This window comes from Eptatretus burgeri, chromosome 8, assembly GCF_056783735.1.
Source record: "Eptatretus burgeri isolate ZD-2024b chromosome 8, Ebu_testis_v1, whole genome shotgun sequence".
In the NCBI taxonomy this organism is placed as follows: Eukaryota; Metazoa; Chordata; class Myxini; order Myxiniformes; family Myxinidae; genus Eptatretus; species Eptatretus burgeri.
In genome coordinates, this window is record NC_140968.1 from 100,410,943 (window position 1) to 100,432,954 (window position 22,012).

The 22,012-nt window shown below is 43.2% G+C and overlaps 1 protein-coding gene across 5 annotated transcripts in view; it reads right to left on the reverse strand.

Moving 5' to 3' along the window:
• The window catches only part of USP37 (ubiquitin specific peptidase 37), a 118,456-nt gene that overhangs the window by 38,579 nt on the left and 57,865 nt on the right, over positions 1-22,012 (reverse strand). For all 5 annotated transcript variants that reach the window (XM_085893256.1, XM_085893255.1, XM_085893253.1 and 2 more), the window contains 9 exons: positions 19,230-19,330; positions 15,637-15,812; positions 13,778-13,852; positions 7,182-7,255; positions 5,896-5,989; positions 5,611-5,769; positions 5,368-5,499; positions 717-840; positions 253-473 (listed from right to left, as the gene is read on the reverse strand). In XM_085893256.1, coding sequence (XP_085749382.1) covers positions 253-473; positions 717-840; positions 5,368-5,499; positions 5,611-5,769; positions 5,896-5,989; positions 7,182-7,255; positions 13,778-13,852; positions 15,637-15,812; positions 19,230-19,330 — 1,156 coding nt within the window. The remainder of the gene's footprint in view (positions 1-252; positions 474-716; positions 841-5,367; positions 5,500-5,610; positions 5,770-5,895; positions 5,990-7,181; positions 7,256-13,777; positions 13,853-15,636; positions 15,813-19,229; positions 19,331-22,012) is intronic.

Consider the following 22,012-nt stretch of genomic DNA (forward strand, 5'->3'; position numbering starts at 1 on the left):
CATAATACTTGCAGATATCCTGCTCACAAAAAGAACAAACAGACCTGGGTGAAAACATAACCTCCATTCACCTTCGGTGGTGGAGTTAACAAACAAACAAAAAAAAGTCAAGACGAAGAGTAACTTGTGTCGTTATTAAAAAGGTATTGTATTTATGCACAGAGACACACCACATGGTCTGCAATGGTAAATTTGTCTCTTTATGACAATAGTTCCTTTAATGTAAACATTAACATAAGGGATTACCCTCACATTCGACATGTGATTGTGTGAAGCACTTCAAATTCCATGTTTGAGGCAATTGGACAGGTGAAAGCCCCCACTTTGTTGGGATCTTCCTGCTCAAGATAACGTGAAGGAGAGCCCTCTTCCCTAGTCGCATCGATCGAAGGACCAAACCTCCAAATTTTGTTCAGCTTCTCCATGTCATCCTTCAATTGGTCCAAGCACTGGCTGAGGAACTCGTGAGCATCCTGTCCACAAGGACAAAGCAAAAACATGTGAGCATCCTGCAAGCAAAAGGGAAAAAAAATTTTCGTTCCTACACCATGCTAGGAATCAAATCAAAAACAACAATACAAACAGCAAGACCTTCTCACATAACTCTCTTTGGGATCATAGGTGGTTGAGCAAGATTCCTCTCAAACAGACTCCAGTTAACAGGTGTTGCCACAGCACAGAGTACAGAATGGCTAAATGGAAACCAAAGGGCTTACATTTTGGGTGAATCCGGAGAAGCGTTCAGCCGACGAGGAGATCGCTATTTTGACCCGTTTCAAAAGATCCTTTTTCATTTCCAAAGGGCAGGTATCCTTCTTACACAGAAGTTGTGCAATACGCCTGGACAACGGAACACACAAAATAATCATCGTCAATGCATAGCACACAGAAGAGACGTGTGATGAAACGCAACACAGAGAAAAAAGGAATTTTTTTCTGTACAATGTTACATTCTAGACAAACAAAAGTGCAGCGGCATTACTTGAAAAGCGATCACGACAACCGAATGCCTGTGGAACGCATCGAGTCGTCCATACCAGAAAAGCTAACACTCTTACTCAATCCTGACAAATCTCACACTCTCAGCATCTCCTCCAAAAGGACCGTCTGACAAACACACCTATCTACATTCTTGACAACCCTCTTGAGGAAGTGCAGTCATTCAAACTCCTGGTTCTTACAAACAGCCATGATATTTCTTGAGCAAACCACATTTCAAAGTTGGCCTCAAAATCAGCTGACTGGCATCTCGTTATACAAAGTCCTTCCTTGATGCAGCTGAACTTCTATCCACCAACAAGACCTTCATCCACAGCTACATGGAGTCCTGCTCTCCCTTCTGGGCTGGCTCACCTGCCTCACACCTTGCTTAGCTGGATGCCGTGAAAAACAAGGCCTTCAATTCAAGATCATTGGAGTCTCCCACGCCAAAGCGGAGTCTATCACGTCGCCATCGCAGATAGGTTGGTGTACTGACCGTCTTTGACCGCCTCCATTCTAGTCATGCACCCTCTGCTCTTTCCGTGATTTCCCCCTCCAGGTTTCTGCAGGGCCCACAATCAACCCCCTTTCTGGTGAAATTACTTCAATCCAAGATCACTGCTCATTTCCACTCATTCGTTCCTCTTTTTTCCTCACCTGTGGAATAAATTTCATCCTCTTCAATCTCACTCTTTAATCCAGGTCTTCAAGACAGCTTTTCACCACCATCTCAGATCGTTGCCAATACAAAACCATGACTTCCTGTTTTTTTCTTCCCTCGTTAACCCCACCAAAATCCCTCCTTGGAGTTTTTTTCTGTGTCCATCTCGTCCACTCCACACATGCACGTTTTGCATCCTGTTTTTGTCTGGTATGTCCTGATCCATTCAGTGTACCAACAGCTCTTCCACGAGCCTCGATTATGTGTACAAAAAAAAAGGTTTGCAAGCAAAGTTTCATGAAAATAAAGTAAATACAGTAAATAATTTAATTGATTAATTTCTCTACCAAACATCATGCAAAACAAATGGCTCAGGTAGAAAAGTGGATGGATGAAATAAAACATTCTATGTAATGGCTGCGAACATTAACAATTTAAAACAAAAGTGAACTTTCAAAAACAGAATGAATACATTGGTCACAATTGAATTTTCCACTTCACATCGGTACAGAAATGAAATAAAACAAAAAAAGAATGCACCGTTGAAGGCAAAGTGCAAATTGGCAAACTTCCTGGAAATTTCTGACGAGGCAGTCAAGCCTTTCCTGCCTTTGTTCAACTCCAATTGGCTGTGAAAGATCACGTGGCATGTACACTGGAAAATTCATAAAGTAGCATTTTCTGCTCGATGGTGCATTTGCTTTCCGGACAAGGAGGCAGAGCAAAATTAAATAAATCTGTATTTCCAGTGGCCTGCAAAAGCATTCACCCCTTACCAACCTTCGATTAATTACGAATTATGTATATAAATTTATTTCCAAATGAACTTTGAAAAAATTAATTACCAAAGAGATCAAACTAAACAGTTTCAGTCGAAGGAGGTTACATGTCAGGAATACCTGCAAAAAAACATGTGCAGATCAAAATTCACTGGTTGTAAAAGTGTTCAGTCCCTCAGGTACTTGGTGGAAACACCTTTTACAGCAATGACTGCTACAAGTCTTTCTGGGTTGGTCTCTACCAGCTTCGTACAGTGAGATGGCGTCTCAGATGAATTTACTCATTGTTCACGTGAAAATTGCTCCAGTTCTGCCAAGTTTGATGGGGGATCGTCGATGGAGTAATCTTCAAGTCTCGAGATCAATGTTAAATTGGATTCAAATCAGGACTTTGACTGGACCACTCATGAACATTTATTTGATACCGATTCAGACAATCCAGTGTGGCTGTATTTTTGTGCTTCAGATCATTGTCCTGCTGAAATGTGAATCTCCCCCATTCAAAACGACGATCTTTTCAATACCCGTTAAACCACCCCACCCATCCCAAAATTTTATTTATTTATCAATCTTGTCCACCCCTTGGATTCTCCCCTAACCCTCGTTACCTACATCCCTTGTTTGTCCTTCTCCGTCTACCTTCTCCCTCCACCCTGGTATTGGCCTTTCCTCTTTCTGTTATCTTTGTTATGCTGTGTCCTGGTCTGTTCTGTGTTCTAGCTCTTCTTTGAGCCTATAACCAGGAATACATTTAAAATAAATAAATAATCTCCAACCCAGGTTCAGATTCATGGTTGACTCAAGCAAGTTTTCATCAATGATTCTCCTGTACTTTGCACCGTCCATTGTCACTTATATCCCGACAAGCTTGCCAGTCCCTGCTGATGAAAAGCAGCCTCATAACATGATGCTGCCACCAACATGCTTGACATAAGGATGGTGTTGATTGGGTGATATGCAGTTAGGCTTGCTTCAGACGTAACGCTTTGAATTTAGACCAAAAAGTTCAATTTTTGTTTGGTCTGACCACAAAACTTTTCTCCACACATGTCTGCAGTATCATTAAGATGCTTCTTTACAAACTTCATACAAGCTTTTAGATGAGTCTTTTTCAGTAATGTCTTCTTTCTTGCCACCTGTCCAAAGAGGCCAGCTTTGTGAAGGGAAAGGGATATTGTTGATTGATGAACACTGACCCTCATCTCAGACATAAAGCCTTTCAAACAAATAACTTGCTCCTGAGGTGGTTTGGGGTTAATTAGGCAAACAGTTTGAATCCTGATTTAACTAAGAATCAGCTGATTTTCTCTCTTAATCTAACTTCACAATTTATCTGCATTTTTTAAGCTTTACCATTTTGGAGTAGTTTGTGAAGACTATACGTCAAGTTTGATTTGAAAGCGTCATGAAATAAGCTCACGTGGCATCAAAATGTGAAAACTTTTGAGTGGGACGAATACTTTTTAGCAGGCCACTATATATTAATGGGAATGTCTCTCTGTGGGTCCGTTCCTTACACACAGCCACATCGATAAAGCTACAAACCCCATAGTCGGAGTACAGATACAACCTTGTGCAGGAAATATCATGGGCTATGTGCCCATGGCCTCAGAGGCCGCAAATCGAGTCCAAAGTGACCAATATAGCAATTTTGGTAAACAGGACGATCAACTGGTCTCAAATTGAAAAGGTTGGATTTTAAAATGAAATATAATTCACCTTTTTAAAGTACATGAAATAATTTAAATTGTTCGACTTACTTCACCTTTTTCCCGTCACTGGGGACAGGTATTACTGTGAATAAAGTCGAGGAATGATCCGACTTTGCAATTTTCTGTTTTTGAAGTTTAAATTGAGCTTCGCTTTAACACTGAAGAGCAAAATGTCAGAATAAGAGAAAAATAATTGAGGAACTACAATAAAAAGATAAAAAAATTACCCCCGCGTGGGGGGTGACGGTCATCTCTATAATACCACAAGTTCTCAATGTTCAGTTATGACCGAAGACTACTGCGCAGCTCGAACTGCGCAGTTTGGTTAAAGATGACTCGGCATTTTTGGCGCGCGCGCGCGCACGAAATTATATTTTGAAAATAAATGCTGACGTTTACATTTCGGGTTTTGAAACTTTTGCACCTTCGGCGGAAAATGTATAAATATACAAGGTCGGCTGCTATGCAATGACACCATTCACCAACTTTTACCATGCCCAGTAGAGAATATATAGCCTCCTGAAGGTAGGGCAGTTTTTGCAAACTTAGAAGTCACGTGACGCGAAAATGAAAGCGAAATTCGAAAATCCGGCCCGACCAAAATTTAGATATTGTCCCATAGATTCATATGCTACAATCAAATTCAAGATCGCTTGAGAAATGGCGGAGGAGATAGAATTTGAAAATCGTCATTTTCGCAACTTCAAAGGCCTCGTGACCTTGACCTTCGGTGACCTTGAAAGTCATACCATCGTGTACGTCTCATCGACCTCTATCAGGATCACTAATGACCAGATCTCCCGCTTCAACTTCATTGTGAACGGACGGACGGACGGATCGAAGGACATCGACACCCATATTATTAGGTCATGCTCGAAGAGATGACCTAAAAATAATTAATTTTGTACCAACTTGGGTTTCTTCACTTGCTCTAAGTTTACATTTTGTGCTGCTCGCAAGTGTTCCGAGTCCCCATGAATGTAGAAACAAATAAATAAATAAAAATAGAAAAATTAAAATAAAAAGGGGGAAATTACGAGCAGCTGAATGTTCCAGCATTTGCCAGGATTTGGACCATTTTTATTGGAACGACAAAACAAATCCGATACCTGGGATAAATGGGCAGGTAGGCTATTCAAGAAATAAATGTGACATTATTTATCCAAATTATTATGATATAAATAATAAAAAATAAATGGAGTTGGAAAATATCTGAGCACGCTCAAGTCGACACCTCAACAACGTGTTCTGGGGGACTTTCTTCCAGGGAATTCTCTGCTTGAGGAGATCATGTGAGAATGGCTGAAGTGCAAACAAGGACTGGAGGATGGCGTTCATGTAACAGGTGTTCCCAAGGTTGGAAAAGCTGCGCACAAACACGCACACCTTACAATAAACATTCAAATGAAAACCCGATGACAAAATAAATAAATAAAGGAAAGAAGGAAAAATATCACAAATTCTATGTTGTACTAACCCCTGTAGCTGGCTCTGCTGCGATAGTAGAACTTTGCTTTTATTCCATCCAGTATAATCAGAAGACAAGGGTCTTTGTCGTTTCAGACATGAGGCAGTCGGTGGTGGAAGAAAACCTAAAGATCTCTTGGCTGCCGGTGAAGGGCCCATCGAGTTTGATCTGCAAGCGATCACCCAAAATTTAGTTGTCCACAAGTTGCTCACCACAAACTCGGTGTGGAGTGCAAATAAATAAATAAATACATGAATAAAAGTTTTTTTTTAATTAAGAAAAAGGAAACCCGACCTGTCCAGGAATTGATTTGGTGAAGAGTAATCTCTGGCAGGAGTACCCCTCCAATAAAATGAGGTGGTGGAGTAATGCAGGGGCGTCCCAGCAACTGTAGAAACAATATTTATTTAGACTTTGCATGCACACACAATCTTTACGTTCCAACATTTCTGACATTCGCATATCACAAAGATCCGATGATGCCTTCTCAAAAGAACAGGTCATTGTGTGCCTGTCTACAATACAACTACCACAACAATTACTACTTTAATGAACCCAATTATTCCCACCTTCTTGTAGGGTCAATCAGGAAATGTTTTTGGCAGAAGTCTCTCATGATCCTGCCAGTCAGGCCTCATGTTTGACCAACGGCACAAGCCTAGATGCATTTTTGGTCTCCAAGGATTGTATGCTCCAAGATGCAGCCCCAACCCTTCCCCAATCAGCACTGCACAAGAGCAACATTATTAATTGTAGAAATTGAACCTCATCAAGGTTCTAATTCAGAACCAGCCAGCTCAAAGAAAAGCTAGCTGCCAAATATCCCAGACTTGAGTGTTGGCCTGGGTTATCTCCGCCACCGAAGGTAGGTGGAGGTTATTGTTTTCACCTCGGTTTGTTTCTGTCTATATCTGTCTGTGAGCAGGATATCTCAAAAAGTTAGACAGATGTCGATGAAACTTGGTGACAAGGACAAATCGATTCGATTTTAGCCAAGTTCCGGATCAAGGATTAAAAAAGATTTTTACGAAGTAATTCTTCACCATTGAGAGATAGGGCCAAAAACGATCCATAGCATGATATTTCAAAAAATTATGGATGGATTCGGACAGAACTTGGTGGACGAGTTTGATCGGTGACGAGAACAAGCCGATTCGATTTTTATTCAGGTCTGTCGATCATCACCCTGACACTTAATTGCATCATTTTATTGATGCTCTTACAAGGAAATATGTGCACTTTGGGGTGGACCTCTTCAAATGAGGCTTATTAGTCAATAAATAAAACCTTCCCATTTGATTGGGCCTCAAACGTCAGACGGAAATGAAAGGTAAACTGTATAGGATGTGCATGGCGATCCTTGGCTGAAGGTGAAGTCCCAACACACGTTGCATGCACGGCATACAAGGAGACTTCACTTGAAAAGTCGGGATCAAATAATAAGAAAAAGAAAAGCCGAATTAACAAAACGATGAAGTTTCAGATACGCATACTATTTGACAAAAAAAAAACAAACAAAAAAACGAATTCATCATGATGGCAGTGTAAGCACATCACGTGACTTGCTGCATGCACGCTACCTTTCACATCATCCTGCATCTTCCTCGCCTGTTCACCAGCAGAACGAGGTGTACTTGGTTTGTAGTTTGGACATCTGCAAACGACGTCACACCATGTGAAACCACAAGGTACCGCTACTGCAGCAGCGTTTTACTCACACATTCTACAGACAACCCCGTGCAGATGTCGTACCTGCTCAGCTTGCACAAATATACGTACATGTAGTACCCATCAAACACAGAGAACGGCACGTCTGATAGAGGAGGTTACACACGATAAACAAGGGCAAACATAGACAACAGATTACCAACTGCTTTTGCACCTTTTTCAAAACACTGGTGGGGGACAACAACAACAACAACAAAAAACCCGATGGAGGTACCGACGGAAAGTGGACAAAGCGACGTGCTGTTCCGGCGGATGCTCCCACACCAATATAAAGATATACTGAAACGCAAAAGAAACTTACCACCTTTTAAACCTTCAAATATCAACGATAACACCGTGTAGTAAATGTGTGAACTTATTTGTGGACAATAGTGTCCTCACTGTCAGACAAAACGGTCACGGATGGTCACTTGAACCTTCAATGGTCACTTCATAGCACAGCTGTTGAACAGCCGTTTTGACTGTCAGTGATTAGCCAAGGGGTACGGGATGATTTTAATGAGCTGCACGTGATGTCTTGATATTGGCTTTAAAAAGGCCAGTGCAAAATGGGCATTTCAATCAACATGCCACGATTGTGAAGGGATCAACGGCAGTGTGCCTTGGGCACACTGCAAGGCGGATTGAGCTACCATGAGGTGGCACGTCGCCTTGGCTGTAAGCACCAGACGATATCGGCCCTGGTGGACAGAGACACCCTCCACAACTCTGCAGATGACAGACCTCGATCAGGGAGGCCAAGAGTCACCACTGCAAGGCAGGACAGGCAGATGGTCCTAAGTCAGATGGCTTCAGACATTGAGAACTGAGTGGGACAGAATCCAGCAGCAATCCATCCAAAGACTGGGAGGCAGTATGCGCCGACGATGCACTGCCTGTATCCAAAACAATGGTGGCCACACATGCTATTGAAAGGGGACTGACATTGCACCCTGTGCTGTAGAACAAACTTATGAGATGGTGTATCTTGGTCAAAAGCTTGACATATCATCAATAAAATGCCAATGTTTCAATTTGCAATTGTTGGTTTGTTTTATTTTGAACTTACAATTTTATTACATTTCAAACAAGTGGTAAGTTTCTTTTGAGTTTCAGTATATAAACATCAACTTGATTGAAAGCAGCTTGCATATCAAAAAAAACCAGCAAGAACAAGTGTGCAGACAAACCACAGCTTTTACTTCATTGATATTTCCACCTATAAAATGCAGTCATTGTCCATAATTTCACACAATTGTGGCTCCCTCCCCTCCCCCCCCCTCCCCAGCCATTCTACAAGATGCTAACACAAAACCAAACCGTTACTTGTAAACATCCAATCCAAAGTGACGGTTAGAATGTACTGTAGAAGTGGAAATTTTCATGCGAAGTGACATGAAAATGTGTTTTTTTTTGTTTTGTTTTTTTTGTATACCTTGGTCGAGGCTCGTATGAGAGCTAACACACAACTCACAGCAAGGAGGCATGAGACAAGAGGGGCGGGAGTGGAAGGGACAAAACAGTGGGGAACAGACACATTAGGTGAAGTGTACACGAGTTATCGATTTCGCGAGCGCGCACAAGATGCACGACAGCCATCACCATGTTAACCGTGTGAAATGCCAGCGAACATTTACATCGGGAGAAAATATTTTGCAGTGTAACCAGAACTGAAGAGAAACAAATATTATAAACTACAGGACTGACAGGATGGTCTCGACTAGAGGGATGCATACTCGTCTCTAAGCTGTCTAGCCTGGGTTTGAATCTCAGCTAGCTCTCAAACTGTCATCTGGGTGCCTAAAGGGCAGGGCGATTCATCAATGTGTGTGCGTCCCTCGGATGGGCGTTGAACGGGAATCCCGTCTGCCGGCATTCGTTGGTGGATGTTAAAGATCACACGGTGTCCTTCGCGAAGAGTAGGTGAGCTATCGCCCGCTCCATGAACAAAATTCCTTCCCTAATCAGTCGAGGGCATCGCATCAGGGGTGCAGCTGAGCCCTCAGCCAATGATGCTACCGAGCAGCCTTGTGCTGCATACGAACGAAGAAATGAAGAGGCAACACACATGCAGATCATATTTCTCGGGGATGATGGTGAAACGCACACGTGTCGGCGCTGTTAGCAGTAATGATGTACAGAACCAATGAAATAAGGATCACAAAATATGGAGGGAAAGTCCAGTTAATCACATCACACCAATAGTTCATCGAATGCAGAGATTAGTAAATTACATGGTGTACGCAATGCTGGAAATGCTCGCTCGAATGCCCGTTTTATCCAAGCTTGCGTGCAGTCCTCGACGACGTGACCATTGAAGTTTGTCCGCTCTTGAAATCTGCTTCAAATAACGAAGTGTATTTTATGTTGAATTGTTGAGGCTGAAGTACAAGGCAGTGTTAGGGTTAAGGTTAAGGTTAGTGCTCAGGATGCGTTCCTGGAGAAGAGAGCACGAATCCAAAAATGGGCTAAAAGGGGTCATTATAGGATTGCTTATATGGAGATGCATTCCTGACAATGCTATTTCTTACACATGAATGGTAGGTACATGAGGGCTTTGTTGGAGTATCGCTAATAGCGCTAATAATAATAATAATAATAATAATAATACAGATGGTAAACATATTATTCTATATTTTTTTTAAATAAAAATAATCTTTTTTAAATTATCTGAACATCAGTTATCGCTTACTTGATAGGCTTCAGAAACACATTGTTAACCTGGTTGGTGCAGAGATGGGTTCAACTCTTAAACCACTCTGTCATCATAGGTCAGTTGCCACTCTTGTTTGTTCTAAAGATATTTTCATGGCAAATGTTTTGTTGGACTTTCTGACTTGGTTCCTCCTGTACGAGTGTTTGGACACAATATTCGGTTTGCCATCGCTGCACACCCATGCACTCGAGCTGATCCAAAGTACAAAATGAAAGATGAGGCTAGTACGAGGGATAAAACTGTCTCGCTTTGGAATTCACTACCTGGAACGTGCTTCCCACGATCCTAAGATCTACCCATTATCCTACGCTTGAAGAGGAATGTCAATTCCTACTTCTTACATCTTTGAGGTTCCATCACATTTCACCTGACTTCTTCGACTTCCTCTCTTTTGGATGTTTTCTTGTTACGTTTCTCTTTTATTTTGTTTTGCTATATCCTGATCTTTATCCAACCTTTCTTTAGCCCTTTACCAAGTGGTTGTATGCCTTATTGGGCGATTTCCATTTAAAATAAAAAAATTAAAAAAGAGCAAAATGCATACTTAACCCAAGTTTGGTCAAAATCCCGTCGCTGGTTCACAAGTTGGCGTGGGAACAGAATTTTTACTTAACGGGACCTCTGGCCTTTGACCTCTTGCCCCCATAACCTCATCAGTTCATCTTTGCATCGTTATACATACTTGCACCAAGTTTGACTTCGATCGCTTCAGCCGTTCTTAAGTTATCGCAGTAACGAAAACCTATCACGGAGAGCCGGATGGACAACCCGAAAACAATGCCGACAACGACTTTGAGGAAGGTGTGTGGAAAAAGGGGGTGGGGGTTGTAAGAGGTGTTGAATAAGCATCTTAAAAACTGTTAAAACATACTTGGCCACAGCAATAATTAAATATATATATATATATATATATATATATATATATATATATATATATATATATATATACATATATATATATATATATATATATATATATATATATATATATTGTTACGTTTGAGGGGGGATATGCATTCAAAGGGTAATTAGGATGTTTAATAAGGTATGCCATGCTGTTCGAGTTTACCAGGATCTCGATGTAATAAGTAGCAATTCAGTGGTGATAAGTTGTCTAGTAAATGTTCATTTCTTCAAGGGGGGAAATGATAGTTGTCACGTAGTTAGATAGGGACACGGGATAGGGTAAGTGTGTCTGCGTAAACCCCTTTTGGTATTCTCTGGAGACTGGCCGTGACGTCACAGGACAGTGCAGCGGATGGCTCCGCCCCGTGATCACGATTGGCAGAAGGCGACGGCGGTGGGCCAATAAACGGCTCGATTGGAAGTGACGAGGACAGGAGGATAAAAAGGTTCTGTTCGGGGTCGAAAAGTAAGAGGAAGAAGATTACAACCAAAAGATCGTGTTTTTTTGGTGGGGAGGCTGTTGCGCGGGGAGCATCCTTGTTGTTGTGCTGATTCGATCGTGTTCTTGATCGTGTCTTGGAGCCTTGCTGAGCCTCGTGCCTCACCTTGGTTGGCTCTGGGGTTCTGCTGACTCGGAGTACGGGGTCGAACGGCGGGCGGATCTGCCTCCCTCTCCTGCTCGCAACTTGGCGCCAGAACTGGTTCCCTGGCGGCTGTGAGCGGACTTGGGCCAAGACCAGGAGGTCGACAGCACCACGGTTTCTCCTGCCCCCCCCCTGACGAGAGCAAGGCCAGCTCGTCCGACGCCGATCCAGGGACAGTTGTGTCCACACCACGGTCCAGCCTGACCACCAGAAATAGCTACGTTGTGTGTGTGTGTGTGTGTGTGTGTGTGTGTGTGTGTGTGTGTGTGTGTGTGTGTGTGTGTGTGTGTGTGTGTGTGTGTGTGTGTGTGTGTGTGTGTGTGTGTGTGTGTGTGTGTGTGTGTGTGTGTGTGTGTGTGTGTGTGTGTGCTTGGCGCCTTAGAGGGATTGAGAACTGTATATTCATTGGAATTGTCTGTGTTTTTCCCCACGCCCGATCCCACACCATCCCGTCGAATCGCCCCGGATCCCTCTTCTTGCCGAGTCTTGTTATTTCTGGTGATAATAAAAACAAATAAAGATCATCAACTCAGTGAAAAGCGACTCGTGCCACCTTCCTCGTCCCGTTTGCGGTAGAGCGATTAGAACCGCCATGTTTGGGTTATAAACAAATAAACCGCCTCCATCGTTTCGGCTCATTCTACGTTGGCGGGACTGTTCAAGTCCCGTGGACGTCACAATATATATACATATACATACACATACATATACATATACATATACATATACATATACATATACATATACATATACATATACATATATATATATATATACACAGTAGACTAGGCGTAAGTCATCACCATCGGGACCGAGAAAAAAGTGACGACTTAGAAATGTGACGACTTGCGCGTATGCGAACATTCATGATGACTGTGGGGTGAAGGATGAAGTCGCGCGTGGCTTGGACACATATGTGTGAGAGCCGGCTATTGTACCAAAAGGAAAACACAATCCTCGGGGCAGAGGTGGGGGTGAGTTGGTGAGTTGGAAAGTGATCAAGCAAAGATGGAATTCATGAATCAGTTTATCAAAAGTAAAGATAATGAACAACTGGAAGACAACAACTTCGCCTATTTATCACCATGATGGGATTGACCAATGAACCCCAGAGACTTTTCTGGCAGCATCTGCCAGAAAAGCCCAGTCTCATCGGCATTGTACACATCCTGAGGCTGATACCTTTCTAAGATATCTTTCAATTTGCCATCCTTCCAGTCGTGCACCACTGCCGAATCCACGCTGCCCGATTCGCCGCACTTCTTGACCTTGCCGATTCCCAACCTCACTTTGAATCTGTCTATCCAGTGCATTAGCAAGGTCTCGGCATCATCATGCCCGAGGTCCGCAGCGAATTTACGTGCCTTCAGCAGCAACATTTCACCATCCAACCGAATATTTGGCTGAGCCGACATTTGCCGAAACCAGATTATGAGCGCGTCATCGACATCTTCAAAGGACACACATTTCACACTTACCACCGGTCTCGCGATCTTCTCCACTTGTCCAAATATCTTGCCCTTATTCTTCAAGATATCGTTCAATGTCTGCCGTTTGATGTACAACTTCTCAGCTATGGCTGTTTTCTTCATCAGTGGGTTTGCCTCGCAAAACTGGATAATATCGTATTTTTCTTGGAAGGTTTTAGTTGTAAGCTTACGCTTAGTCGCCATTGTCCTGCCTGCAGTGCGATCCACGTGTGTACGCAGTTATAAAAAGCCTATCACTGGCGGTGTAAACCAATGAGCGAGGATCACGATTCCATGAAATCGGGCTTCTCACGAGGCAGCAGTTCCGTGTGACGAGTTAGGAGTGGTAATTTACTTGAGTTTCCATTACGTGGGAACGGACAACATTTGACGACTTAGACGAAGTGACGAGTTACACGCTGCCGACTTACGCCTAGTCTACTGTATGTATATATATGTATATATATATATATATATATATATATATATATATATATATATATATATATATATATATATATATATATATATATATATATATATATAATTTGGGGAAGAATATTACAGCAGTGGTACAAATGGTGCAATTATTACAGAAAGATACAATTGCCAAAATCAGATCCACAACAACATACAAACTAACACCTTGTCCCGTCTGAAACTGTCAGTGTCAACAAAACTCAATCTAGGAAGCATTCCAATTAAACACGGATCGACGAAGTAAACAATATTACCTTAAATCATTTTCTTTTGCATAATCACCATTCAGTTCATCCACTGGCGTCAGAGCTCTCTTCCTCTTCTCAGTCCTGACAAACAAGCAAATGGCACGTGACCACTGACCACTGTTAATGTATACGGCAAATTCACAGATAGATTCTGCACGTTGATCATATCGTGACGTTTCCAATGGTGTTTGTGGTGCATCAAGTTTGGTTTAAAAAAAAAAAAACCCATCCAGAAAGAAGCATTTCCTAACCATCAATCCCGACTGGTACTGCAAGCAGTTATACAATGGCTGCTAACTTTGAAGTGCGTACAAAGTAGAGTGCTGTGATTAATTAAAATTAAACTGCACAGAGAATAACATCATATGGACACATATGTGCATCTGAAAAATGTGTATGGTGACTCTACCGTCTATGTGAGCACAATTAAACGGTGGGCAAAGCATTTTAAGAATGGGAAACCAGTCCTCAAAGAAAAGCCATACAATCTTCTACCGACACCTCTGCTCTTTATGCGTTTTGTCCCGCCCCCCCAATCCTCCTCCTCCACATTTCTGCAGGGTGCCCACGGTCCACCATCAACCCCTTACTCCCAAAATCCAGAATTGTTGCTCACTCATTTGTTTCTCTTTTTGTATTCCCCACCTGTCGAATAGATTTCCACGTTTTCTTCAATCTCATTCTTCCTTTCAGGTCTTCAAGACAGCCAAGACATGATCTGTTCTACCCCCATTAACACCCCCAAGTCCACCTCCTTCCAAATTTCCAGTTTTAACTTCTGTATCAATTTGTCCACCCCGTACGTCCTCCCCTACCCCTCATTCCTCCCCACATCCCTTATTTGTCCAAATCTCCCTCTATTTTGTCCTTTAATCCTGCTGTTGGTGTTTCCCAAACCTCTTTCTGCTGTTCCTTTTGTTTTGTTGCATCCTGATCCATTCAGTGTTCTAGTTCTTCCATGAGCCTTGACTTTGTATAGAAAGAAAAAAGAAAAAAAAACATTTTGAGGATGACAGGTGTTCCATGGTCTGTGCTCGTTGCATACCTTCAATGCTGAATGATATCCATAAAAACAAATCAGAAGACAATCTGTACGGAACAAATATTCACAAAAACTACTCAAACATCTTGAAGCCGGAAGTTGAGACATTTGTCCCACGTATAATTGCAGTAGACTATCCGTGGGTGAACCATTTTCAAATAGAAATGACGCATCAATCAAAGGGGTGGCACCAGAAATAATAGTCGTCAAAGAAGTTGAAGAATAAATCGTCAGCCGGAAAAGTGACGGGCACCGTGTTCTGGGACAGGAAAGATGTTTCCGGTTTGTCAACTTTATGCCGAAGGTGTTGCCTGTTTGTGTCCTTTGTGGCATCCTTAAAAACACTATGTTTTCTGTTTGGAATGATTTAAATTTTATTTGATTGCCAGACAGGTAGACAGAGTTTTAAAAAAAATAAAAAAAGTTATCTTGCTCCTCTCTGCGCATGTGTGATCGGGACAAATTCAGAGACAAAGAACTGCAAAACTACATGTTTGGTTTCTGATTACTGTTCAAAACACAACATTCAACTGAAGTCAAGTTGTTCCTCGATCACAACCTGATGTTTGTGGAAGGACAGATGGACAAAGTGACACACTTGCTTAATCCTGCTTTTCATTTTGCACATGTGGTATAATAAGCATCACCATTTTTAACATGATGTAAGCATTTGTAGTTTCAACATCTGAACATTCCCCTTTATCTCAAAATATTCCCCAAAGAATCCTGCAGCATCTATCAAAACGAAATAGGCATGTTTCTGCATTAGATATGCACAGAAGCAGCAATTTAGAAATATTCTTGCACAAGCAAATATCCGTACCGATTCTCTCCAACAGGCGTGCGTAGGGTCGAAGTGGACAACCCCATTCTCAATCCCCTGCTCGCCTGGCCAGACTGCCAAGGAAACCGGCTCGGTGTGCCAAGTGGACTATTCGTGTTCAACCCCCTCTTTAACATGTCAGATTGACCATCCATGGATGGGCGCTTGTTAGGGCTCTGAGAAACCACAACATACATGTAACTGTTGACAACAACAACTGAGAATCTTGCAGCTTTGAGAAAAAGACAGAATAAATAAATAAATTATTGAACTAAATGTGTTGACATGTCTCTCTGCTATGGTGATCAACAACTTCTTCAAGGTTGATACCGAAAGCCTTGATGAAGCACGAGGAATCTCTTGGTTTTGGAAGGGGGGGGTTGGGGGGAAGAGGAAAAACCTCAAAACAAAAGCCTGTGTACATATTGTTACGGATTTGGAAGCCTGATAGCAGTTTTCAAGTTCAGTTATGTCGATAAGTATGTGTTATAGTTAGGGTCCCATTCCCTATGTCTAACGGGAATTACGTGTGTGCGCTGCGAAGTTTCTTTATAGTTAGTTTTTTACAACAAATCCCCTTCACTTCTTCAAACCACCGACTCCATTGCCCACGTGTTTTTGGTTGAAGACATGGGCGGAGCCTCCATCGCTTTAGATAGAGGCTCCGCTACGAGGAAGGGCATGGAGCGTTTCCTCCAGCCAATGGGCGAAGGGCGAGCATGGCAGAGGCGCTCCGGCCAATGGGAGGCCAGCGTGCCAAAAGCTACTACAGAGCCTCATTGGGGGGCGGGCCTCCGAGACGCCCCGTCCAATCAGGAGGCTCATGACCTGAGGCCGGCTCTGCCCAGCCAGAGGAAGTGTTCGCCTCGTCAAGGAGAGTGGAGTGGTTGTCAAGACCAGAGTACAGCAGTCATCGTGGCGATTGGCTTGGTCTTGGCCATGGTGGCTTTTCGTCTGCGGTCCTTTGTGGTGGCTCCTCATGGTGGCTTGGTCTGCGAACGTGGTCTGCAGACCTTCGCGGTGGCTCATCGTGGTGGTGGAGGCCGAGCAGCCAGGGTCGTGGGCCGTGTACTTCAGGTCGTGGGTTCGAGAGCCACCATGGTGGGTTGGAGTTCGGTGTGACCGCACGAGGCGGAGAGGTACCCGACAAGGCCCTGGTTCTCAGCTCCTCTTTCCCTCCTGGGCTGAGGGACCGAATAAAGACCCCACGGGGTCCATTTCGTGTGTGTGTGTGTGTGTGTGTGTGTGTGTGTGTGTGTGTGTGTGTGTGTGTGTGTGTGTGTGTGTGTGTGTGTGTGTGTGTGTGTGTGTGTGTGTGTGTGTGTGTGTGTGTCCGTGGGCCCCGTCTGCAAGTAGAAACTGTTAAGTGCCTGTGTTCCTTGTAAATTGCATTTCTCGTATTCGGTTTTCACTCTGCTCTTTGTGCTCCCCTGCCCCATGATAAATAAACCCCCAATTGTTCAATGTATCAGCTCATTGTCTGTCACTTTCTTTCATTGGTTTAGCACGGTGCGTATTGGGAATTAGGGAGGCCGTTCGTGCCGTAAATTGTTCATTTGGACCAACGGATCTTGGTAATCCCCAATTGGTTTACACCCGGATCGGGCTCGGTAAACGGCCCGTTCTGCCCGTGGTCCGTCAAGGGTGTGGTTTTCCCCGGGAGTTAGACGACGTGGGTACTTAGGTATACTGAAATTAGGCAATTAACCTTACCCCACGCCGTCGAAATATTGGCGACCATGGTCCGCTAAGGGACCCATGACCTTTCAGACTTATCCGAGAGTCACGACCTAAATTCCGGGGTGTTCGGTGGAGACGACCCCACTGCTCCCCCGAGTGGTCGTTTATCGCCACCGACCCCGGCCCACAACAATATTGTCGTGTCCAGGTGGTTAAGAAGTTAATTACCCCGACCCAATTGTCATGAACGAGCGGTTAACACCAACCTGGATGGACAACCAAACGGTTCTGCCTTGGAGATTATTGAGTGCACAAAATGGAGGGCGGCAAGGGCATGTACCAGACAGAAGCACAAGGGTTTATACTCGAACCCACAACGAAGACAGACACAAGCAATTATAACAAATAAGGTTTTAATGAACATAAATCAAACATTTATAATGGAAATAAATCAAAGCGTAATCATAAAAATAAATCAAAGTATGAGGCAATGTAATGTGGAGTAACCTCGAGCAAATTTTGAGATGCCTCCACACAGGAACAGAAACAGACAAGGGGAAAGATAAAATAAAAGAAAATCCCTCCCTTTATTTTGGCACTTATCTGGGTGTCCAGAGAAAATATTTTATGAGCTTGGCGATCGAACCGCGTCGTCCTGGGTGGGAACAGGCACCCAAAATGGAACCAAGCCACTCTCTACGTGAGAAACGTACATGAGGTAATTAGTGCGGTGGTCTTCAACACCAGGGCTCACCAACCGCAGTACGGTCTCTTCTCTCGACCGAATATGCCGACCCCACTCCTCTCTGATACCAGGTCCACTCACAACGATGGCCCACCTTGCTCCTCGAACACACCAGGGGATAACGCAGAGTTATTGCTGTGTCTGTCTGTCTGTCTGTCTGTCTGTCTGTCTGTCTGTCTGTCTGTCTGTCTGTCTGTCTGTCTGTCTGTCTGTCTCTCTCCTTGGCGAATCATCCGAACAGTAATGGCTCACATCTTGCTCCAGCACAAGGGCAAATTCACGAAGCACGAACACGAGAATTACGCAGCCTTCTTCACCGTGTTGAGGAGGGACCAGTCAGCGAGACCCTCCTTGTCTCCACCGCATACCTCACACCAACCATCTCCTCTTACATCACACTGACCAATCCCAAGCCTCGGGGCGTGGCTTGCCGGTTGTTGTTGTTAAAGTGTCGTTTCTTTTTATAGCCAGCTTTGTAAATGCAAAAAAATAGGAAAAGGTCACAGAGGGCAATCACATACTGGGAGAAATTAGCCTTAAACCCTACCTCATTAACACAGCACCAACCCCCATGTGGTGACACATAACAATCTTAAGTTGACAGTTTTCTCTACTTATTTTACATCAAAATGCCTCCTTCCCACCCATGGACCATGCTAAACTATACAATCCCACCTTTACTATGAAGTTACTCCATCTACCCCACAAACGTAACAATATGTACAAAAAAACGGGGGAGGGATTGATTGGAAAAAAAAAAAGAGGGAGAAAAGGGAAGGAAATTAAATGTAACAAGGACAAGCAAAGGAAAACAATGTCAAGGGAAAGTGAGGTTAAAGAAAGGAAAAGGGAGGCTAAGGGAGAGAAGTCTTCATGAACAGACGCACATCGGACTAGGATCAAATTACAAATAATTCCCACAAGGTGAATCATTGAGAGGCCACGATACAAGTGATGCAATGCACATGTAGGTAAGGGCAGGAATTTCTGTAATTTTGACCGCGATGGTGGCAATAACTCACCTACTGTTCATCAAACAACATGGCGGTATCTTTATTGTGCACCAACTAAGACCATCAGGTAGGTGGATGATACATACCACCTTTTTTGGCTCCTGAAGGGAAATAGCTTTGAGCAAAATTGGAGCCAGTGGTATGCAGACGCTCACCAGATTTTCTGTGTCGGAGAATTGTTTGTCGATCTTCCGTGGGGATTGTTTTCCGGTTATAACGTTGCTTAAGTTGTATGACCCCTGTGAGGGCTTCACACCTGCAAAAAGCAACAAAATTCCATCATGCAACCAATGACAGTATGACGACTGTCAAGTGCAAAGCAATCAAATATTATAAAATACTTCACAACAAATCATAGCAATAACCTTCAAGAACAAGCTAATAGCAATCAAATATACAGAATGGTTCAAATTAAACCTCGATAAGGAAACAAACAAACAAACAAAAAACAACAACAAATAAACAAACAAACAACTAATCCTAAACTTCTACATTTTCTTCAATTTCATTCTTTCCTTCAGGTTTCAAGACAGCTGTTCACCACCATCTCAGATTATACCCCATTCACAACCATGATCTTTTATACCCCCATTAACTCCTCCCAATCCCACTTTTATTTATTTTTTAATACATAGTCAAGGCTTGTGGAAGAGCTCATACAAGTACATTGAACAGATCAGGATGCAACAGGACAACAGGAACAGCAGCAGAGCTGAAGGCCAAGCCAGATGGAGGCAGACAAACAATGGATGTGGGGAGGAATAAGGGACAGAAGAGGATGTATGGGGTGGACAAGATGGATACAGAAGGGAACTCTTAAGAGAGAAAACAGGAAATTTGGAAGGAGGAGGGCTTGGGGTGGGGGTTAGTGAGGGTAGAAAAGATCATGGGTATGGATGGGAGTTGATCTGAGATGGTGGTCAACAGCTGTCTGGAAGACCTGGAGGAAGGAATAAGATTGAAGAGAATGTGGAAGCTCATTCTTCAAGCAGGAAAAAAAGAAGAGAAAAAAAGTGGAAATGAGCAGTGATGCTGGATTTAGGTATCGTCAGAGTGTTGGCCAGAAAAGCGTTCATTAGGGTCCGCACAATGTTTTTCTGCATTTTTGTGATCATCAGACCATCTGAATGAATATTCCGATTGGTGCCACTCTGGCACCCTTGAGCATTTTTGTAGAAACACATTAATATGCAAATTAGCGGAGGCCATTGTCGAAATTACTATTTTTCTTAATATCTCCAAAAGTAAGCATCCAAATAGCCTGGTTGAGGTGTCTACACCCATGTTTTTAGGGTCACTGGTCATGACAAACCCACTTACAATTTAATAACATTTAAATTTAGCTCATTGATATATAAATAAGCAGTCGCCATTATTGAAAATGTAGACAGACAAATGGATAGAAAAAAAACCACTTCAGTCTTTGTGAATATAGATCACTTTATTATTCATACAGATTCAACAATTCAACAGTATGCAATGAAAGCAGCCAACAGCATGAACAAAAGAAGACATTCCTGTGTAAATCAAATGTTCATATATATATAAAAAAACAGGTTTGTAAATCTTATGAAGGCTACTTCAGTGCTTGGTGTCTCATTCAGTGTCAGAATCATCATCATCATCAAGGGCAAATGCAGCAGCTGCCTTGGTGCGCTCATTCCTGCAGCCAGTATCTCCATGGCACGTACAGAAAACTGTGCATGGTAACTTGGCTGCTGTGCAGCGGCATTGAGCTGTGGAGCATTGCTTGTCGGAGGAACATCCACATCGTATTAGCTCCAAGATCTCTGGTGGTGCAAAAGCGACGTTGGACGGCAGCAGAATTGGAAGTAATGATCTTGATGCCTCATCACGTTTCCATCCGTACTGTGTGGGATCCAGAGGTGGTGGCTGCAGCTCAGCAGCTGACTTCCATATTGCTGCCTGGATATGAGCGTGTCGCACGTTTTGTTCAAAGGACTCTGTAGTTGGTGGCAGAGCCTTTAGGTCTGGTGCTTTGATGGCATTTGGTTTCGTCATCTTCATAGACCACACCTCTTTGCGAACATCAGACATGTTGCTTCTCTCCTTGCGACCATAGCAAACAGCCATGAACACAGTGGCTTCGGTGATGACCGTCAATAGATGCATCCACATTCCCAAGTTTTTGAAGTTCTTCTGCTCACCTGCTGCAAGTGTCTTCTTGCCAGTCAGTTTACCTCTACCATACATCTGGGCAATGGTGTCGCAACCTGTCAGTGCGTGTAAAGCTAGTAGGTCTTGCACCATCCTGGCAGTGGTCCCAATGTCGATCAACGATCGGCCAGGACATATTGCTTCCATTGTTACGCAGCATTGCAGATGAAGTTCTGCGAAGTGATACACAGCAAGATGAACACATCAGTATCATCACAGATGACTGTGATGCATTTTGCGCGATCTTCGGCAACTTGCTGAATCATGATGACATCTGCCTCCTCATGCGTCGTCTTCAAATCAGTGCGACACCTTTGGGCTCTGTGGTGTATTTCCACTGGGGTAGACTCCTGTCCCGTAATGATGAGCCTGCGTTGGCTCTGCTTTCTCTGTTGACTAACGTCAATCAAATTCTGGCAAATCAATTCTATCAGCTGAACTTTGTTCTCAGTTACTGACAGAACCACCAGCTGTGGAGGCAGTGGAGTCTGGCGGTTCAACCTGTGGTGCCTGCTAGCTTGCTGCCCAGCTCTTGCTAATCTTGTTCCACTCGATGCTGAAATCATGATATCTGTCAAATACCAGATATACATCTGATTTGTCCACCTTTGCCATGATGTAGCTCATGAAGTTGTCAACAAAGTCTTGCACAATTCCCCTGTTAGGCCAATGAATAACCCAGAGGATTGCACAACCATCTAAGATGGTGACTTCAGGTTGTGGACCCAGTCTTGTTTAGATTTCCACTTGGAGATTCTTC